Consider the following 20,065-nt stretch of genomic DNA (forward strand, 5'->3'; position numbering starts at 1 on the left):
CCATAATTACCCTGTGACCCCGCCATGGCATACTTAGTAATCCAACACCTAAGCCAGGCATGTCCGTAGCACTCCACTGTTAATGACTGACAATTGTTTTCCCTGCCCCAATATGATTCCACTAATAAGTACCCATTGTTATCCACCTTTCAACCAATTTTTTATCTTTAAGATTGACCTTGAATTCCCACAGTCTTAAATTGATTTTGTTCCAGTTGACCATTGCTTGTGTGATATCTTGGATACATTTTGGCCAAAAGAGACTCTTCTCCCTTGTTTAGCCCCATCATCCACCACAGAGAGCCAACCAGACAAGTGTGGATTTGCAGTTCTTGCTAGATGGACAGCAGATATTAGCAGCTCATGTTCAGCAACATGAACAGCTCAACACGCCATAAAATATGAATGCATTGCCACCAACCTCATGACCTCGGCATGGGGGCACACCATACCCTGTTGAACAGGGGTTCCAGCAGTGAGATGTGGAGCTTCAGCGGAAGTTTCTTTACCTCTGCAACCAGTCACGGTTATCTGCTGAAACTTTGATAGCTGAATGTGTTTTCTCATTTCCCATTATCATCTAGCAGCTGTCCTCAACATCTTTACAATGTACATTTGTTTTCAGTTTGAAATGATCTACATAGGACAGCTTTCCCCAATGCTAGCCGTCTTGATGTCTGAGCATCTAAGTCCAATGTTAAGTACCAAGTTTATTCATCAGCTGCTTCATCCAAGTCCTCGTGTGAGCGGCTTTGGCAAAGGTTTGCATGCCTTGAGGGTGACTTTCCTCCTCTAAGATAGTTAGTGACGGGTTGGTGTAGACTGGAATTCTCCCTGTAACCATTTCTCCATTTTGTCATAAATCCACCCTACAGCTTGCTTCTGAATCTTTCATATTGACCGAAGGAAGTCTTTCCATTGACTGCTTTGGAGTTTTGATCCATGAAGGAGAACTGTTCAGACATGTGGCTTGTATGCCACAAGCTTAACTTTATTTGGAACTTTGCTATTATTGAAGAAAATTGAGGAAAAAACAAAAATGCCCTTCTGCGGGTTGTGTTCAGGCTGAAGTTGGCATTCACTAATAATCCTAGGTATTGATGTGAATCAATATCTAGGATTATTGGGACAGATACTCCTTGAACCTTTTAAGATAAGATATGAATTAACTGTGTGCAATTTGACTGTCGTATCTCCTGCATTACAACAATGACTACACTTTAAAAATACTTGGCTATGACGTGTTTAGGATATCCTGAGGTCGTGAAAAACGCTATATGAATGAGTTATCTCTTTCTTTCTTAAATACTATGATTCTGTAATTTCCCACTTACTTGCAAGAGTCAGAACCATCATTGTAGATAATCCACATGATCTTCAACACCAGTCTAAGCCAAAGTTTTATTAGATTGTTCAGAATCTGGCACTGACTCCTGGAATTCCTTAAACAAGGATCTATGCTCTTCAGATGGTCCAATATGGCAGGAGACTCTATTTTCATTGGAAGACCAGTGTGCCAGACAATGTCATAGGCTGCTGTTGGATCGAGGCACACAACACCAGTATGAAAAATGTTCTGAAAGCCATTTTCAATGAAGGTGGTTAGGGCAAGTACTTGGTCACAAGTACTGCAGCCATCGCGGAAACCAACATGATCTGGGCTCATTGAGTATATTCAAGACAGAGATCGATAGATTTTGGATACTAACAGAATTAAGGGGATAGGGCGGGAAAGTGGAGTTGAGGTCGAAGATCAGCCATGATCTTATTGGATGGCGAAGCAGACTCGAAGGGCCAAATGGCTTAGTCCTGCTCCTAATTCTTATGTTCTTGTATTCATGGAGAATTCAGCCTTCAAAAATTATGTGAGTGGGGGGAAAGTGATAGCCAATGGCGGGGTTAGGGGCATTTCAACAAAAAATGGCACCATCATGTTTCCGTTCAAAGACTTTTTTGGGGGGCGCTCTGGCCACTTTTAGTAGGTGACTGGCAATGGCATTGGCTGATTCAGATGGTCGGGTGTGTGCTAGTGGATGTTGAGCAGCACCCAGACAACAGATGAGGCTTCAGCTTTTCTGACTGAAGCAAATAAAGGCCAACTATGAAGTTAACTCTTGCCAATGGGCTCATCAAGCAGCATCAAGTGATTTAAGCAGATGGTCTGCAAATCTGGGTGGCCATAATCACAAAAAGTGCGCCTCCCTACTGCACCAGTGTGAATTTTTTGTACTTCCTACCCCAGCCACATTTAAGGCTTCTGATCGAAGCTGATAATTTGGGCAGTTTTATGCTGTGGATCAGGTTTGAGACTGCTCAAATATAGGATTCTTCTGGCAGCAGCAAAGAGAAGCCACTTATCTCGTCAATCTCTGCTGAATTTGATCCAAGGTTTAATAGGTGAAAGGTTGGTCTGCTAGCCAGTTGTATATCTTGAGCCAGTCTTAAACCAATTATTCCTGAAAGGCACCTGCAGAGTTTACACCTGGAGCAGTCCTGTTACTTTCACCAAGCCTTGCTGTTTGGATCTTACTGCTATCTGTGACTTGCTTTTTTTAAAAAGATTTACGTTGAATCTCAAAATCTCATCTGGCCCCACTTTCTGTAAGCACTCTGCTTTCTACCTGATGGATACTGCAGTGAAGACCAATAACCAACCTCGTCACTTGTTCATTTGTTTTGGTTGAATGGAAGCATTCTTCATACACCCTATAATTCACCCAACTGGATGTACTGCATCTCTTTCACAAGGGCCTCTTTGTACAGCAATGACACAATCTTGCCTTTCTTTTCTGAAAAGATCTCCAAATGCTTTCATTTGGCATGAGAAGAGAGGATCATGTGAGTGACGCACTTACATGGCATCAGAAACTTCTTGGAGTTGGTGGCCCTGTAACCCTCCCCATTGGTTACCTGGGCTTACACTGCTGATGTATGGGGAAGACTTCCATTACAAGAATGAAAAACAGACACATTTACTTCCTTTTAAAGGTAACGGCCTAGAAATTCAGTGGGCTGCGCCCAAACGGGGTGCCAGTGAATTTCTAGGCCAATATGTCTGATGCATTAAAATGATGCTGCACAGATTGCTGAAACACTTCTGTGGGCAACAATAGATTACCGTAGATGAACTTTCAGCACAAATAAATGATGCAAAACATGAATTCATTATTCGGAGCAAAATTACATATCAATTGGAGGATAATCATAAACTGTAATTGGTTGCAATGGCAGTATATTCCCCCTGAGAAATTTCTTCAGAATTTCTCTCTTTAGTGGCCCTCCAGTTTAATGTGAAGTTTTGTTGGCGCTAAGCCTTTGTGCAATGTGTTTTTGTTGGTCTGCGGCAAGCTAGTTGAGCTCAGCGGGCTGGTGGTAGGGAGGGACTACGACTGAACCAGGAGCTCCTGTGCTCGGGAGAGATGGGAGTGAGGAGGTGCGGTGGGTCAGAGCCAGTGAGGACCCCTGCTCCCGATCATTGTCCAGTGGGAAAGTGTGTATGCGTAAATGTTAGATGAAGACCGGAAAGGGCCTGGCTCTGTTGGCTCCTATGGTCAGTGAGCGTGCTGACACCCACTCTAAGCACAGCCATAAAGAAGTCACTCGGACACATTCTCGGAGGGCTGATTGAATTGTACCCTTGCATATAAGTAGGGTAGCGTAGTGGTTATATCTTCGGACTGGTAATGCACAGAACATGAGTTCAAATCCCACCATGTTAGTTTGAGAATTTGAATTCCAAATACAAAATCTGGAAATAAAAAGCTGGTACCACTAAAAGTGATCATGAAGCTGTCAGACTGTTGTAAAAAACCCAACTGATTCATTAATGCCCTTCAGGGAAGGAAACCAGTCGTCCTTACCTGGTCTGGCCGGTATGTGACTCCAGTCCCACACCAATGTGGTAACCTGCCCTATGAAGCCACTCCATTGTATCCAGGGCAAGTAGGGATGAGCAATAAATGTGGACCTTGCCAGCGATGCCCACATCCCAAGGGTCAACATTTTTGAGGGATGAGAAAATTTGCGATTTTCATTTTTTTTGTTTGTATAAGAACATAAGAAGTAGGAGCAGGAGTAGGCCATACGGCCCCTCGGGCCTGCTCCACCATTCAATAGGATCATGGCTGATCCGAATCTAGACTCGCGTCCACTTCCCTGCTCGCTTCCCGTAACCCCTAATTCCCTTATCTGCTAGGAAACTGTCTATCTCCGTTTTAAATTTATTTAATGTTGCAGCTTCCACAGCTCTCTGGGGTAGCAAATTCCATAGATTTACTACCCTCTGAGTGAAGAAGTTTCTCCTCATCTCAGTTTTGAAATGGCAGCCCCTTATTCTAAGATTATGCCCCCTAGTTCTAGTCTCACCCATCAGTGGAAACATCCTCACCGCATCCATCCGATCAAGCCCCCTCACAATCTTATATGTTTCGATAAGATCGCCTCTCATTCTTCTGAACTCCAATGAGTAGAGGCCCAACCTACTCAACCTTTCCTCATACGTCAACCCCCTCATCTCCGGAATCAACCGAGTGAACCTTCTCTGAACCGCCTCGAGAGCAAGTATATCTTTTCCTAAATATGGAAACCAAAACTGCACGCAGTATTCCAGGTGTGGCCTCACCAATACCCTGTATAACTGAAGCAAGACTTTCCTGCTTTTATACTCCATCCCCCTTGCAATAAAAGCCAAGATTCCATTGGCCTTCCTGATCACCTGCATACTAACTTTTTGTGTTTCATGCACCAGGACCCCCAGATCCCTTTGTACTGTAGCACTTTGCAATTTCTCTCCATTTAGATAATAACTTGCTCTTTGATTATTTCTGCCAAAGTGCATAACCTCACACTTTCTAATATTATATTCCATCTGCCAAATCTCTGCCCACTCACTTAGCCTGTCTATGTCCTTTTGCAGGTTTTTTATGTCCTCCTCACTCACTGCTTTCCCTCCCATCTTTGTATCGTCGGCAAACTTGGATATGTTGCACTCTGTCCCTTCCTCCAAATCGTTAATATAGATTGTAAAGAGTTGGGGTCCCAGCACTGACCCCTGCGGAACACCACTAGTTACTGATTGCCAGCCCGACAATGAACCATTTATCCCAACTCTTTGTTTTCTGTTAGATAGCCAATCTTCCACCCATGCCAGTATATTACCCCCAATCCCGTGATTTTTTATCTTGATCAGTAATCTTTTGTGTGGAACCTTGTCAAATGCCTTTTGGAAGTCCAAATACACTACATCCACTGGTTCTCCTTTATCCACCCTGTATGTTACATCCTCAAAGAATTCGAGCAAATTTGTCAAACATGACTTCCCCTTCATAAAACTATGCTGACTCTGTCCTATTAAATTATGTTTATCCAAATGCTCTGTTACTGTTTCCTTAATAATGGACTCCAACATTTTGCCAGCCACAGATGTTAGGCTAACTGGTCTATAGTTTCCAGCTTTTTGTCTACTTCCCTTCTTAAATAAGGGTGTTACATTAGCAGTTTTCCAATCTGCCAGGACCTTTCCTGAGTCCAGGGAGTTTTGGAAAATAATCACCAATGCATCCACAATCCCTACCGCCACTTCTCTCAAGACCCTAGGATGTAGGCCATCAGGTCCGGGGGATTTATTTGCCTTGAGTCCCATTATTTTACCGAGTACCATCTCCTTAGTGATTTTAATCGTGTTTAGCTCCTCCCCCCCCCCCCCCCCCCCCCATTGCCCCCTGTTTGTCCAGTGTTGGGATATTTTTAGTGTCCTCTACTGTAAAGACTGATACAAAATAGTAAAAATATTTTACTATTGACCCGCTGTCCTGTGTGCAAAACAAATAAACAATGAATTTGACTGCGTGTATTGGTTTGGACTTTGCCTTGTGTTGAAACAATCTAATATTTATGTTTGCATGCCTTCATGTTCTTGATTGCCTTAGGAATGACATACATACTGTATGTGTTCCATAATCTGTAATATAATTTACTTTTCTAACTTGAACCTATGTACTCTGCTTCAATTAACATGCTAGGTCTAATGACCATTGGCCATTTTATTAAGAAGAAAACCATTTCAATGTTAATTGAGAGTAATGTTCAAATCCAGTCTAGAAATTGCTTTGCTGGCAGGCAATATGTCCATTTACCAGTAAGGGCAATAACTTTTTGCAGCTTACTTGCATGTTTTCATAATATACAGGGTTTTAAGGATTGATGTGTCTGTTGGCAGCCGTAGAGTGCAAAATATTATAAAAAGGTCAAACGCATTTAATTGCCTTCAGTGACTTATTGCAGTGAATGCTATTTGGCGTCTGATCATGAATTGCTCTTTGAGCTTGTATGTTTGTATCAGTGAGGAATGGAAGAACGCCCATCTATTCTGTGGGTCAGTTACACTGCAGATTTTGCTGATTCAACAATAGATTCATAATACACTGACACACTATGTAGTATAACTGCAGCTTGAGACAGTTTACTTAACTGGAAGTGGTGTAAGATCACCTCAAAGGTAGCCTTAAACAGTTTTGTTGAACCTTTTGCAACTGGGGAAGCTGTTGGAGTGCTGCAGTTAACTTGGCACCCCATAGCTATGGAAAGGGAAAAACCAGCTCCAGACCATTCCTTCTCCTCTTAGGCAGTCCCTTAGAACCGAGGATGACTTGCTTCCACATTAAAAATGAGTTCTCAGGTGACGGATGAGTCCAGTGCGGGACCTACAGTCTCTGTCACAAGTGGGGCAGACGGTGGTTGAAGAGGCGGGTGGGTGGGGTGCTTGGGTTGACGTGCGCTCCTTGCGCTTGGCTTCCGCTTGCTCCCGGCGAAGAGACTCGAGGTGTTCGGCGCCTTCCCGGATGTTTCTCCTCCACTTTGTGCGGTCTTGGGCCAGGGATTCCCAGGTGTCAGTGGGGATGTTGCACTTTTTTAAGGAGGCTTTGAGGGTGTCCTTGAAGCATTTCCTCTGCCCGCCTGGGGCTCTCTTGCCATGCCGGAGCTCCCGAGTAGAGCACTTGTTTTGGGAGTCTCGTATCGGGCATGCGGACAATGTGACCCATCCATCGGAGCTGATCGAGCATGGTCAAAGCTTCGTTGCTGGGGATGTTGGCCTGAGCAAGAACACTGATGTTGGTGCGTCTATCCTGCCAATGGATTTGCAGGATCTTGCGGAGGCAGCGTTGGTGGTACCTCTCCAGTGCTTTGAGGTGCCTGCTGTACATGGTCCATGTCTCTGAGGCATACAGGAGGATGGGTATCACTGCTGCTCTGTAGACCATGAGCTTAGTGCTAGGTTTGAGGTCCTGGTCTTCAAACACTCTTCCTCAGGCGACCGAAGGCTGCCCTGGCACACTGAAGGCGATAATAACAACAGAAAATGCTGGAAAAACTCAGCAGGTCAGGCAACATCCGTGGAGAGAAATTTGAGTTGACGTTTCGGGTTTGACCACTGAAGGCGATGTTGGACTTCGTCATCGACGTCTGCCCTTGTTGACAGTAGGCTCCCGAGGTATGGAAAGTGGTCCATGTTGTCCAAGGCCTTGTCGTGGATTTTGATAATTGGGGGGCAGTACTGTGTGGCGGGGGCAGGTTGGTAGAGGACCTTTGTCTTACGGATGTTTAGTGTAAGGCCCATGCTCTCGTACACTTCGGTGAAGGTGTTGACAATGGTTTGGAGTTCGACCTCCGAGTGAGCGCAGACGCAAGCATCGTCTGCATACTGTAATTCGACGACAGAGGATGGGACGACCTTGGATCTGGACTGGCGGTGACAGAGGTTGAACAGTTTCCCATTTGTTCTGTAAATTAGCTCCACTCCAGTGGCTCGTAATGGAAAGTGTGTGTATATGGAATTCGGTGAGGGCAGGATTGGGTTCAGCTGTGATGCTTTCCAAGATCAATAGCCTGAAGATGAACATAAGAATTAGGAGCTGGAGTCGGCCATACGGCCCCTCGAGTCTGCTCCGCCATTCAATATCAATAAGATCATGGCTGATCTTCGACCTCCAGTTCGAATCCCCCATCATCAACATCCTGGGGGTCACCATTGACCAGCAACCTAACTGGACCAGCCACATAAATACTGTGGCAACAAGAACAGGTCAGAGGCTGGGCATTCTGCAGCGAGTGTATCACCTCCTGACTCCCCAAAGCCTTTCCACCATCTACAAGGCACAAGTAAGGCGTGTGATGGAATACTCTCCACTTGCCTGGATGAGTGCAGCTCCAACAACACTCAAGAAGCTCAACACCATCCAGGACAAAGCAGCCCGCTTGATTGGCACCCCATCCACCACCTTAAACATTCATTCCCTCCACCACCGGCGTACCGTTGTTGCAGTGTGTACCCTCTACAAGATGCATTGCAGCAACTTGCCAAGCCTTCTTCGGCAGCACCTCCCAAACCCGCATCCTCTTCCACCTAGAAGGACAAGGGCAGCAGGCGCATGGGAACACCACCACCTCCAAGTCCCCCTCCAAGTCACACACCATCCTGACTTAGAAGTATATCGCCGATCCTTCATCGTCGCTGGGTCAGAATCCTGGAACTTCCTCCCTAATAGCACTGCGGGAGTACCTTCACCACACGGACTGCAGCTCACCACCACCTTCTCGAGGGCAATTAGGGATGGGCAATAATTGCTGGCCTTGCCAGCGACGCCCACATCCCATAAACAAATTTTTTAAAACCCTCCACTTTCCCGCCCAATCCCCATATCCCTTGATTTCCATAGAGTTCAAAAATCTATCTGTCTCAGCCCTGAATATACTGAACGATTTAGCATCCACAGCCCTCAAGGGCAGAGAATTCCAAAGATTTACCACCCTCCTGAGTGAAGAAATTCCTCCTCATCTCAGTCTTAAAGGGCCGACCCCTTAGTCTGAGACACTTACCCCTAGTTCGAGACTCTCCAGCCAGGGGAAACAACCTCTCCGCATCTACCCTGTCAATCCCCCTCAAGCTCACTGTCCAAACTCACACTTGAAGAATGATCACTTGGGCAAGGAACTAGAAGGCAGTGGAGACTTTGGATCCATTCCCCAACCAACGTCAGCACCTTCAAGTGAGGTGGAAAGAGGATCATGCAGGAAGGATTTTACAGACACAAGTATGATTTTTGAAGTAGGTCTCACTAACTTTCAGTGAAGTGGCACAGTCCCAACCAATATTTTGCTCATAGGCCATTCCCGGGATGAGAATTGTACCCCTGCACGTACGGAGTGATAAGACCTGGAGCTGCACCTGCAATTCCCCAACTGGTGAGCTTCTGAAATCAGTTATGCTTCTGTGGAGAGTTGCCAAGTGCAGGCCAGACACTTCCTCCCCAGAAGATGAGGGTAGTGGGGGGGAATCTTACAAGAGCAGCAGTTCTATTAACTAGCTCAACTTTAGTAGGGCTATTCAATTTGTTGTATGGCAGTTGGGATGGCCGTGTTCCTAAAACCAATTTCTTGCCAAAAGAGCAAAAAGAAAGAGGATTACGAACTGAATCCCAGGCTGGTGGTTATCTCCCAGCTGGGCAGGCCGTGCATGGAGACTCCGAGGCACATGAAGCAGTAATTCTGCCGAAGGCCACAGGTGAAGTGGAGGCAGGCTTCAAGTGATCTCCAGGCCACATTGTGAAAACTATTACACTATCTGATTCCACTTTGGGATGAAGGCCCCTTTGTGCTCCAAGTGCCTTATTGACCCAACATTTTCTCTCCAGGCTATGAAATTGATCCCATGCTGCCGCCCAAATAATCAACGTTTCATCATATATAAATGTCATCTGAGCAGCTGTTTTACGTTGGGTTCTGTAGGTCATTGAGACATTTGATGGTAGTTTTGTTTTGCTTATTCAGGGAGAGTTGGTGACGGCATCAAAGGCGATTATTGAGAAGGAATACCAGCCACGAGTAATTGTGAGCACTGCGCCAAATCCCTTTAACAAGCTGACGGACCGTGAACTTGATGAGTACCGCAAAGAAGTTGAACGCAAGCAGAAGGGTCCTGAAGGCAAGTTCCTGATTATTCAGTAGTTTATGGGGAAAATTTCAGTTTGTTTTGGGTTCATTTATACATTCGGTTAAATCTGATTTTATTCCATTGTAATAAAATAGCCTATTCAAACTAAGTGATGTATAGTTTTCTTAATGAGAAATAAAATTATAAACAGCCTTTCCATACATAGTGCAGTCAAACAGTTGAAGACTGTACATGTGCACTACATCCAATTAAAATGGCACTCGGTGCTTTTCAGCACTGTTGCATCAAATGCACACCTTGTATGTTCATTCACAAAAAAAAAGAAAATCTGTTTTAAATAGTTCTGTTTATTTGCCTGGTCCCTTCTTGACATTCGGTCCCAATGGCAGCTGCTTCCTGTTTTTAAAAAGACATCAGCTACATCTGACCTTGTAACTCTGTGTGAGGAACGGTCCGTTTGGGAGTGAACTTTTGAGGACAGATGCCGCCAATGGACCCGCCGACAGCCGGAACAATCCTTGCGGTATCACGGAGTATGTCAGATGTTTCGAATGACCAGGAGGATTGTGGCACCGCTACTCTTTAGTGAGCTGAAAAAGTTGTTCAGTTTCTTTTTTTTATTAAATTGGACTAACTAAAGGAGGGAAAAAGCGGAAGATGATGAAATGTTTTTGAATTGTGAAATTTGGACCAGTTAGGGACTTTTTCGGTTAATAATGCTATCACCGTCAAGGAATAACAAAATTCAACCAAGCAGAATTGCCATAGTGTGGACCAAAGGTACGTTTTCATTCGATGTCGCAGAAATGCTACCTCAAAACTTCAGTGTGAAGAGAACCATATGAAAAACCTTCCCTCTGGAACTTTTTGAGTTGAAAGTTAGTTTTCTGGCTAACAAGTTAAGCAATTTGTCCACTCCTCTCGCGAATTGCAGAGGATGTCGCAAGTCCAGAAGAGGAAATGTCCAGCCCAGGGGAAACCGTGGCCATATCATTTTTTTTAATTATCACTTTTTTCACTTTGCTTAGCTATTGCAAGAGCTGAAGACTCAAACTGCACAAATTGTGACACGACCCCATTGTAACCACACTGAGTATCTTTTCAAATAGCTCTGCATTTCACATAAAGTATAAACTGAGAATGCTGGAAACACTCAGCAGGTCAGGCACCATCAGTGGAGAGAGGACCATTACCAGCACTTGCTGTCCGAGAAAATGGGAGCAGTCATAGTTATACAGCACAGAAAGAGGCCCTTCGGCCCATTGTGTCCGCGCCGGCCATCAAGCCCTATTTATTCTAATCCCATTTTCCAGCACTTGGTCCGTAGCCTTGTATGCTATGGCATTTCAAGTGCTCATCTAAATGCTTCTTGAATGTTGAGGGTTCCTGCCTCTACCACCTTTTCAGGCAGTGAGTTCTGGATTCCAACCATCCTCTGGGTGAAAAAGTTTTTCCTCAAATCCCCTCTAAACCTCCTGCCACTTACCTTGAAACTATGCCCCCTGGTTATTGACCCCTCTACTAAGGGGAAAAGTTCCTTTCTATCTACCCTATCTATGCCCCTCATAATTTTGTACACCTCAATCGGGTCCCCTCTTTTCCTTCTCTGCTCCAAGGAAAACAACCCCAGCCTGTCCAGTCTTTCTTCATAGCTGAAGCGCTCCAGCCCAGGTACCATCCTGGTGAATCTCCTTTGCACCCTCTCCAATGCAATCACATCCTTCCTATAGTGTGGCGGCTAGAACTGCACACAGTATTCCAGCTGTGGCCTAACTAGCGTTTTGTACAGCTCCATCATAACCTCCCTGCTCTTGCCTTCATTAGCCGTGGCATAGAATATAAGTATCCCATATACTTTTTTAACCACCTTATCTACCTGTCCTGCTGCCTTCAGGGTTCTATGTACATGCACACCAGGGTCCCTCTGATCCTCTGTCCTTCCTAGGGTCCTACCATTCCCTTGCCTTGTTAGTCCTCCCAAAATGCATCACCTCACACTTTTCAGGGTTAAATTCCATTTGCCACTGTTCTGCCCATCTAACCAACCCGTCTATATCGTCCTGTAGCCTGAGACTTCCCTCCTCGCTATTTACCACTCCACCAATTTTCGTGTCATCTGCGAACTTACTGATCATACCTCCTACATTAATATCTAAATCATTAATGTACACTACAAACAGCAAAGGACCCAGCACCGATCCCTGCAGTACACCACTGGACACAGGCTTCCAGTCACAAAAACAACCTTCGACCATCACCCTCTGCCTCCTGCCACGAAGCCAATTTTGGATCCAATGTGCCAGATTGCCCTGGATCCCATGGGCTCTTACCTTCTTGACCAGTCTCCCATGTGGGACTTTGTCAAAAGCCTTACTGAAGTCCATGTAGACTACATCAACTGCACTACCCTCATCCACACACCTAGTTACCCCCTCTCAAAATTCAATCAAATTGGTTACACTTGATCTCCCCCTGACAAAGCCATGCTGACTATCCTTGATTAATCCTTGCCTCTCCAAGTGGAGACTAATTCTGTCCCTCAGAATTTTTTCCAATAATTTCCCTACCACTGATGTTAGGCTCACTGGCCTGGTTTATCCCTACTACCCTTCTTGAATAATGCTACTACGTTAGCTGTTCTCCAGTCCTCTGGCATCTCCCCTGTGGCCAGAGAGGTTCTGAAAATTTGTATCAGAGCCCCTGCAATCTCCTCCCTTGCCTCACACAGCATCCTGGGATACACCTCATCAGGGCCTGGGGATTTATCCACTTTTAAGCCTACTAAAACCACTAGTTCCTCTTCCCTCTCGATACTAATTTGTTCAAGTATATCACAATCCCCCTGCCTGATTTCTATGCCTACATAATCCTTCTCCATAGTGAACACGGATGCAAAATATTAATTTAAAACCTCACCTACATCTTCCGGTTCTACACACAGATTGCCACTTTGGTCCCTAATGGGCCCTACTCTTTCCCTGGTTATTCTCTTGCCCTTAACATACTTATAAAACACCTTGGGATTTTCCTTTTATTTTGCCCGCCAGTGTTTTTTCATGTCCCCTCTTCGCTCTCCTAATTTCCTTTTTAAGTACCCCCCTGCACTTTCTACACTCCTCTAGGGCTTTCATGGTTTTTAGTCCTTTGTATCTGCCAAAAGCCTCCCTTTTTTCCCTAATCCATTCTTGTATATCCCTTGACATCCAGGGGAACATGTTGGCGTTGTACTCTTGTTTCCTTTCTGAAAGACTCCCACTGCTCTGATGTGGATTTTCCTACGTAACTGATCCCAGTCCACTTTGGCCAGACCCTGCCTTATCATATTAAAATCGACCTTCCCCCAGTTTAGAACCTTTATTTCCGGTCCATCTTTGTCCTTTTCCATGACTACCTTAAATCTCAGAGTTATGGTCACTGTCATCAAAATGCTCTCCTACTGACACTTCTACCACTTGCCTGGCTACATTCCCTAGAATTAGGTCCAGTACCGCCCCCCCTCTCGTAGGACTTTCTACATGCTGGCTCAAAAAGCTCTCTTGGATGCACTTTAAGAATTCTGCACCCTCTAAGCTTTTCACACTCTGACTATCCCAGTTAATAGTGGGGAAGTTGAAATCCCCTACTATTACTACACTATTATTTCTACATTTCTCAGATTTGCCTACATATCGGTTCCTCTATCTCCCCCTGACTGTTTGGGGGCCTATAGTACACTCCCAGCAAAGTGCTTGCCCCCTTTTTGTTTTTAAGTTCTACCCATATGGCCTCATTAGAGGAGCCTGCTAAGATATCATCCCTCTTTACAGCAGTAATTGACTCCTTGATTAATATTGCGACACCCCCTCCTCTTTTACACCCCCTCTGTCTCGCCTAAAGATTCTATACCCCGGAATATTGAGCTGCCAGTCCTGCCCCTCCCTCAACCATGTCTCTGTGATAGCAACAATATCATACTCCCATGTGTTCATCAACACCTTCAATTCATCTGCCTTACTTGCAAGACTCCTTGCATTAAAATAAATGCCATCCAGCCTTGCCATACTCCCTTGTGCCGTTACATATTTGCTCTGCCTTCCAGGCTGACTTGTTTTTTCCTCTATATTTGGCTTTGCATCACCCCCTACTATAGCTCCATTCCGTATCCCATCCCCCTGCCAAGTTAGTTTAAACCCCCCCCCCCCCCCCCCCCAAAACAGTACTAGCAAACCTCCCTGCAAGGATGTTGGTCCCGTTCTGGTTCAGGTGCAACCCGTCTGATTTGTACAGGTCCCACCTTCCCCAGAAGCAGACCCAGTGATCCAGGAAACTAAAGCCCTCCCTCCTGTACCAACTCTTTAGCCACGCATTCATCTGCTCTATCCTCCTATTCCTATACTCACCAGCACGTGGTACCGGGAGTAATCCAGAGATTACAACCTTTGAGGTCCTGCTTTTTAATCTGCTACCTAGCTCCCTAAATTCTTGTTGCAGGACCTCATCCCTGTTTCTACCCATGTTGTTGGTACCAATGTAAACCACGACCTCTGACTGTTCACCCTCCCCCTTCAGAATGCCCTGCAGCCGTTCAGTGACACCTTGATCCTGGCACCAGGGAGGCAACATACCATCCTGAAGTCACGTCTGCGGCCACAGAAACTTCTCTCTGTTCCCCTTACGATAGAATCTCCTATCATCATTGCTCTCCCACTCTTTTTCCTCCCCTCCTGTGCAGCTGAACCACTTGTAGTGCCACGGACTTGGCTCTTGTTGCATTCCCCTGAGAAACCATTTCCCCCAGCAATATCCAAAATGGAAAATCTGTTGGAGAGGGTGATGGACCCAGGGGACTCCTGCACTACCTTCCTAGTTCTTTTACTCTGTCTGGCAGTCACCCATTCCCTGTCTGCCTGTGCACTCTTTACCTGCAGTGTGACCACCTCGTTATACGCGCTATCCACGAAGATCTCAGCTTCATGGATGCTCCACAGTGACTCCAGCCGCAGCTCCAGCTCCGAAAAGCGGATTTCGAGTAGCTGCAGCTGAAGACACTTCCTGCACATGTGTTCGCCCTGGTGTCACCGAAAGTGTCCCTGACTTCCCACATAGCACAGGAGGAGCACTCCATGCTGCCGAGCTGCCCTGCCATGTCCTACCCTTAATTTACTCCCTTTACTTCCTTTAAATTAAAGAATATTAAATACACTAGGGACCTTACTTCCCTTTAAATGCTACTTACTCTAAACTAGAGACCTTACTTTTACTCACCAGGTCCTACTTACCAATCAGCTCCTTCCCTGGTTGTGACGTCACTTTAGCGGTATTGATCTGAAGTTGTATATCTGATGTTGAGGACGGAAGGCTGTGAAATGCCTCAAGCTTGCATTGAACTTCATTGGAACAGTGTAGGAGTCTGAGGACGGAGAGACCATAGTGGGATGGAGAATTAAAGTGGCAAGCGACAGGAAACTCCGGTTCACACTTTCTGACTGAGCGGAGCTGTTCACCTTCTGTATTTCAGCTGTCCACTTCTGTCTCAAGACTGAATTTTTTTCTTTGTGCTCCCCCTGTGCTTTTCCTCCTCTCCTGGAGGCATTTGTTCCTTCCTGGGCACTGGGTGCCCTCCAGTATCTATCTTCATGAGCAAGCCAAACAGTGGGTTCACTGAAGCTCACCAAGAATGTCAAGCCATTTGACTGCCGTGGACATCACAGCCACACCTGATCCTGTCCTTGCCTAGTGTCCGTACATGGGCATCTTCCAGTACAGGTTGCTGAATGGCGATCAGGAGCAGGAACCATGGTGTACTTCCCCTCCCTAAACAAGGGTGCTCAGGCTAATTGTACTAGCCGTACTGCCGTGTCAGCAGAGATCTCCAGGGTCCAATCTGAGACTTTCCTGGTTTGTATGGCACAGATGCACACTGCATTAATCAACTGAATTGACAAGATCCTTACACCATTGAATTTTTTTAAGTCCTGTTTCAGAAACATTTTTACACAGTCTTGAACTATTTTGATAGACGTGATTACAGTTAGCTGGCAAGAAAGAAGAGGAAAAAAATGAAGTGGATAAGATTTATTAAAGTGTTACAGCAAGTTAACATCACTTGTAATTTAGTGTTTTTATAAGAAATATGTTTGCCAAAAGATTTGAGAAGTAAAATTGGTGGTTTAACGAGGTTTCTGCATTATCGGATATTAAATCTATGTAATTTGGGAATTATTGAGGAAAATTCACTTCTTATATACTAGTCAATCTCCCATGGCATTGTACTGTATATTGGGAGTCATAATTCAAATGTAGTATTCAGCTCAAGCAGAGTTAGAAGGCAGGGGGATAATTGAACCGAGGTAGGGAGGGGAGGGGCAGATGAGAAGCAGAAGAATGTAGGAAGGGGGTGAGGGGGAAAGAGGGGGTTGGGAAGAAAAGGCAGGGAAACTACATCAGTAGAGGGTGGGGAGGGAGTGTAATCTACCCTTGCGTTTGCCGGGGCTGGGAAAAAAAATCCCAATGGTGGGGAGACGGAGGGACCCCTGTTTCTGTCTCCTGAGGAGAAAATGAGCCCCTTCCCCTTCCAAAGCCCTTCATTTCTATTGGGGTGGGTTGGGGAATACCTCAGAAGATGGCAGAAATTTTTGTTGGCTCGCAAGTCGCAGGAATTTAACTCTCAAAACTAGCTTGTGGATTTGATTGGCTTGGTGCCTGGCTTCTTTGCCAATTTTTTTAGGGAATCCCTTGCCGTAAGGGCACTGGCCAGACCACATCCCAACCTGATCCCCTGCCTTTACCACTGCCTGATTGGTGCGGGGGCTGATCTTCTGTTAGGGACACTAATGACTGGTATGCGGATGTCGCACACCTCTCTCTACAGAGCCAGCAACCGTAACCGGGAATATAGGCGAGCCATGCACAAATCTCTCTCAATTTGGAGTACATCCAAAAAGGGGGTGGTCCAAAATCAGCCAGTGCTGAAGGTGTGTTCGGATAAGCCAGATCCAAATGTCATTACTTTTTTTTTATAGTAGATAATAGAACTTGAGGAAATTAGCCTCATGCTAAGACATTGTGGCACGAAGAACTTGTTGATGAGCAGTGGTGAGGTCAGTGAGTGGGCCTCCTGCTCTGTGGGAAGTTTGGGGGCCTTGAGATGGGTTTTCCACAACCTCGATTTTGGAGGGGGTGGGGTGGAGGAGTTGGGGCAGAGACGTTCAAACACTGTCCTGGCAAAACATGACAATAACATAACTCTGGTAAGCAGCTGATCATGACCTGAAATTTACCAAGTTTGGAAACATTTAACCTCTAGTTGTAACTTTGGTGTAGAACAATTTGGTAGCTGGCATAAGAAACACATCTGACTCTCGTGGACCATTCACTACTGCATGTGTTGTTAAAACCTGTAATGTTACACCCACTTTAACCATGACATCACAACACAACCTACCTGCATAACAGGTACTGCGTGGATTGTTGCAACCCGCCTTTATTTTCAGTATATGATTATAAATCGCTTCAGGCATGGTAGTGAGATTTAAATAGATAAATGTAGTGTATCTGTTTGGGGAGAATTCCAGCTCATGGTTGAACTACTTAGTAAATCTCAAGTCCCAGTAGCGAATAGGTTTTGTGTCTGTGTGAATGCAGTGTTCTTACTCGCTTTCACATTGGTCTGTGCTTTTCACAAGTTATTAGTGTCCACGTGGTTCCACACCAATTTGGAAAGTTGAAAGGAAACCATGGTGCTAATCCCATTCCATAACAAAACACAGTTTCTAATATTCAGCCATCGCACCCCTATTTGTTGATTTTGATTGGGAGGAGGTGATGTATGAGGTTCCTTGAACCAACAAACAACATTTAAGTGATGTAGCAATACTTTAGTTATAAAACTAACCTTTTGGTTGGCATAGTAAAAAATCAAGGGAGATCTGTTGACCACAGACTTTTACTCCAGTAAAAATAGATTTTGAGAGGGATCCATTATACTTTTAATAACCATGTATGTGATCTGTAAAGTTAGTGGTGTACTTCCTATTTGGCAAAGCTTTATTTGCATGAACCTGTTGTCTTATCTAGCTGAGAATGCCACAGCCCACATTGGTGAGGTCTCGGCGAAAGTTGAGTTCACTCGAGTGCACCAAGAATGCCCTGATGGTAAGCCAGATGGCGTGGCAGTTATACCGCAAATGCACCATGTCCTGGAACAAGTGACTGTTACGGAAGTTGTTCAAAGCCAAAGTCAGCCCTCCACGTATGAATCTATACGTAAACAAGATAACGCAACAGAAACTCAATCTCACACCAGCCAAGGATGCTCTACAGAGGCTGAGTCTCATTGCAGTCACGAGCAGATCTCTGGTCAGGAACCTCTCTACACTGGCCAGGTCTCTGGGCAATTCAGCCCAGAACATGTGGATAGAGAAGAATCTCTACACAGCCAGCTACACAGTGCCGTTGTCAGGGCACTTGCCACTTCTGGTGACCGTATTCCTTCATCTGACCCTACAAGTATTGGCCAGCAGGGTAAGACCCAGTCTTTTTGAATGAAGAAACACAACTCTCTCTAATCAAAAACATTGGGTTCCTCTGCTTGATTTATCTTTGTCCCTTGACGTGCTCAATCTTCACTATCACTGACATCTGTCTGTCTCCATTTTTTTTAATCAGTTGCTATAATTTCTGGTTTCACAGTGGTGATTTGAATTTGTTCTTTACGGGTTTGGGTTTCCTCTTGCTCTGTGCGGCTGGACAACTAAATTCTTATCTCTCAATTTGAGATTATAACAATCCCTGAGCACTCTTGGTTTCCTTGGGCCCTTGAAATGATTCTCACCTTCTGCCCTTCTTTGCATGCAGTAGATTTTAGGGGGAAAAAAGTGGTGGTGACATTAATCTTCAAAATGGTGTTATGCTTTTCATGTGTTTTTCAGGTTAGAGTTTACAGCAAGGTCAAAGGAAGTTGTCCATTTGGCTTGGTCAAAGTGCTTTATGTGGCATTGTTTTGGGTATGCTTGTGCTGGCTAGTTTACATGCCTTAAAAGCTTACAGAAGGATCGAGAATGCTCCTGTGACGTCTACTATGACTTGATAAAGTAGGGTTGTTCCAACATATCATTTTGCTAATTGAATATTCTGCTGTGCAGAGCTGAAAACTCAAATCAATAGAGCCTACCTGTTAAATCTTGCTGGTGTGTCACATGTAACGTCACCCTGTGCAGTCTCCTGATTCTAATGTTGGCAGCTGTACTAAGGTTAGCATGGTGGAGACTGCAAACTGCAGATGAGCACCCGTGCTACCTTTAACACTCACCTCTGTGATTTGGAGGAGGGGGGTGCAAAGTATTTTTTGAATATTTCTCCGGTCGAGCAAGTTGCAGTAGGCACTTGGGGGAAGCTTTATGCCTTCGTATAACTTATTCCTGTGCCAGCTAACCTTGCTGGGAATACCAGAGCAACAGAGGGGAGTGCTATTGGGGAATCCCGATTATCCACCGGGTTGCTGGCCATCATGTTGGATAACCGAGATTCTGCTGCTGTCCAAGACCTAAAATGAGAATTGAAGAAGACAGCAAGGATTGTGCGCCTGTCTATACCGGAGACTGTCAAAAACAAGAAACTCTATCATCTCTGTCTGCAGCCGGTGCAGCAAAATCTTCAAAGGGTTGACAAATTGTGCTGAATTTAAACCTTTTTTTTTGGTCTTGTTTCCTCCCCTCTTACTCTCAGAGCTTTCAGAGCCCCAGCCAGAGGAGGTAAAAGTGAACGACCAACAGAGTCCGACAGACCACACCCCTACCCGCACTCCCCCCAGCACTCCCACAAAATTAGATGATGGTAAGGCTCACTGAGCAGTAAGGTTGTGTAGCTGTAAAGCATGATGGTTTGAGAGTGTTTGGATTTTGATGAAGTTATTTGTGTGTGTGTGTGTGTGTGTGTGTTAACTATTCAAGAAACTGTCTGCTTTGTCTTTTAATTGAGCAATAATGTACAAGAAAGTGTGCATATAATTACTATATTTATTTGGGGAATAGCAGGAAACCGATAAATGCAGCTATGAAACTGGTTATAAAATTGGCAGTTAATTAAATTCCTGTAGACATTTCACCTGCATACTGGCAGAGGTAACTTCAGGATCAG

At 45.1% G+C, this 20,065-nt stretch overlaps 1 protein-coding gene across 5 annotated transcripts in view; it reads left to right on the forward strand.

The window, feature by feature from the left end:
- Window positions 1-20,065, forward strand: part of add1 (adducin 1 (alpha)) — a 113,209-nt gene that overhangs the window by 81,718 nt on the left and 11,426 nt on the right. For all 5 annotated transcript variants that reach the window (XM_085974421.1, XM_085974200.1, XM_085974302.1 and 2 more), the window contains 3 exons: window positions 9,826-9,979; window positions 18,005-18,451; window positions 19,655-19,762. In XM_085974421.1, coding sequence (XP_085830547.1) covers window positions 9,826-9,979; window positions 18,005-18,451; window positions 19,655-19,762 — 709 coding nt within the window. The remainder of the gene's footprint in view (window positions 1-9,825; window positions 9,980-18,004; window positions 18,452-19,654; window positions 19,763-20,065) is intronic.

The sequence above is a fragment of the Somniosus microcephalus genome, chromosome 1, assembly GCF_052327205.1.
Source record: "Somniosus microcephalus isolate GS21.2 chromosome 1, FLI_Smic_1.0, whole genome shotgun sequence".
Classification (NCBI taxonomy): Eukaryota; Metazoa; Chordata; class Chondrichthyes; order Squaliformes; family Somniosidae; genus Somniosus; species Somniosus microcephalus.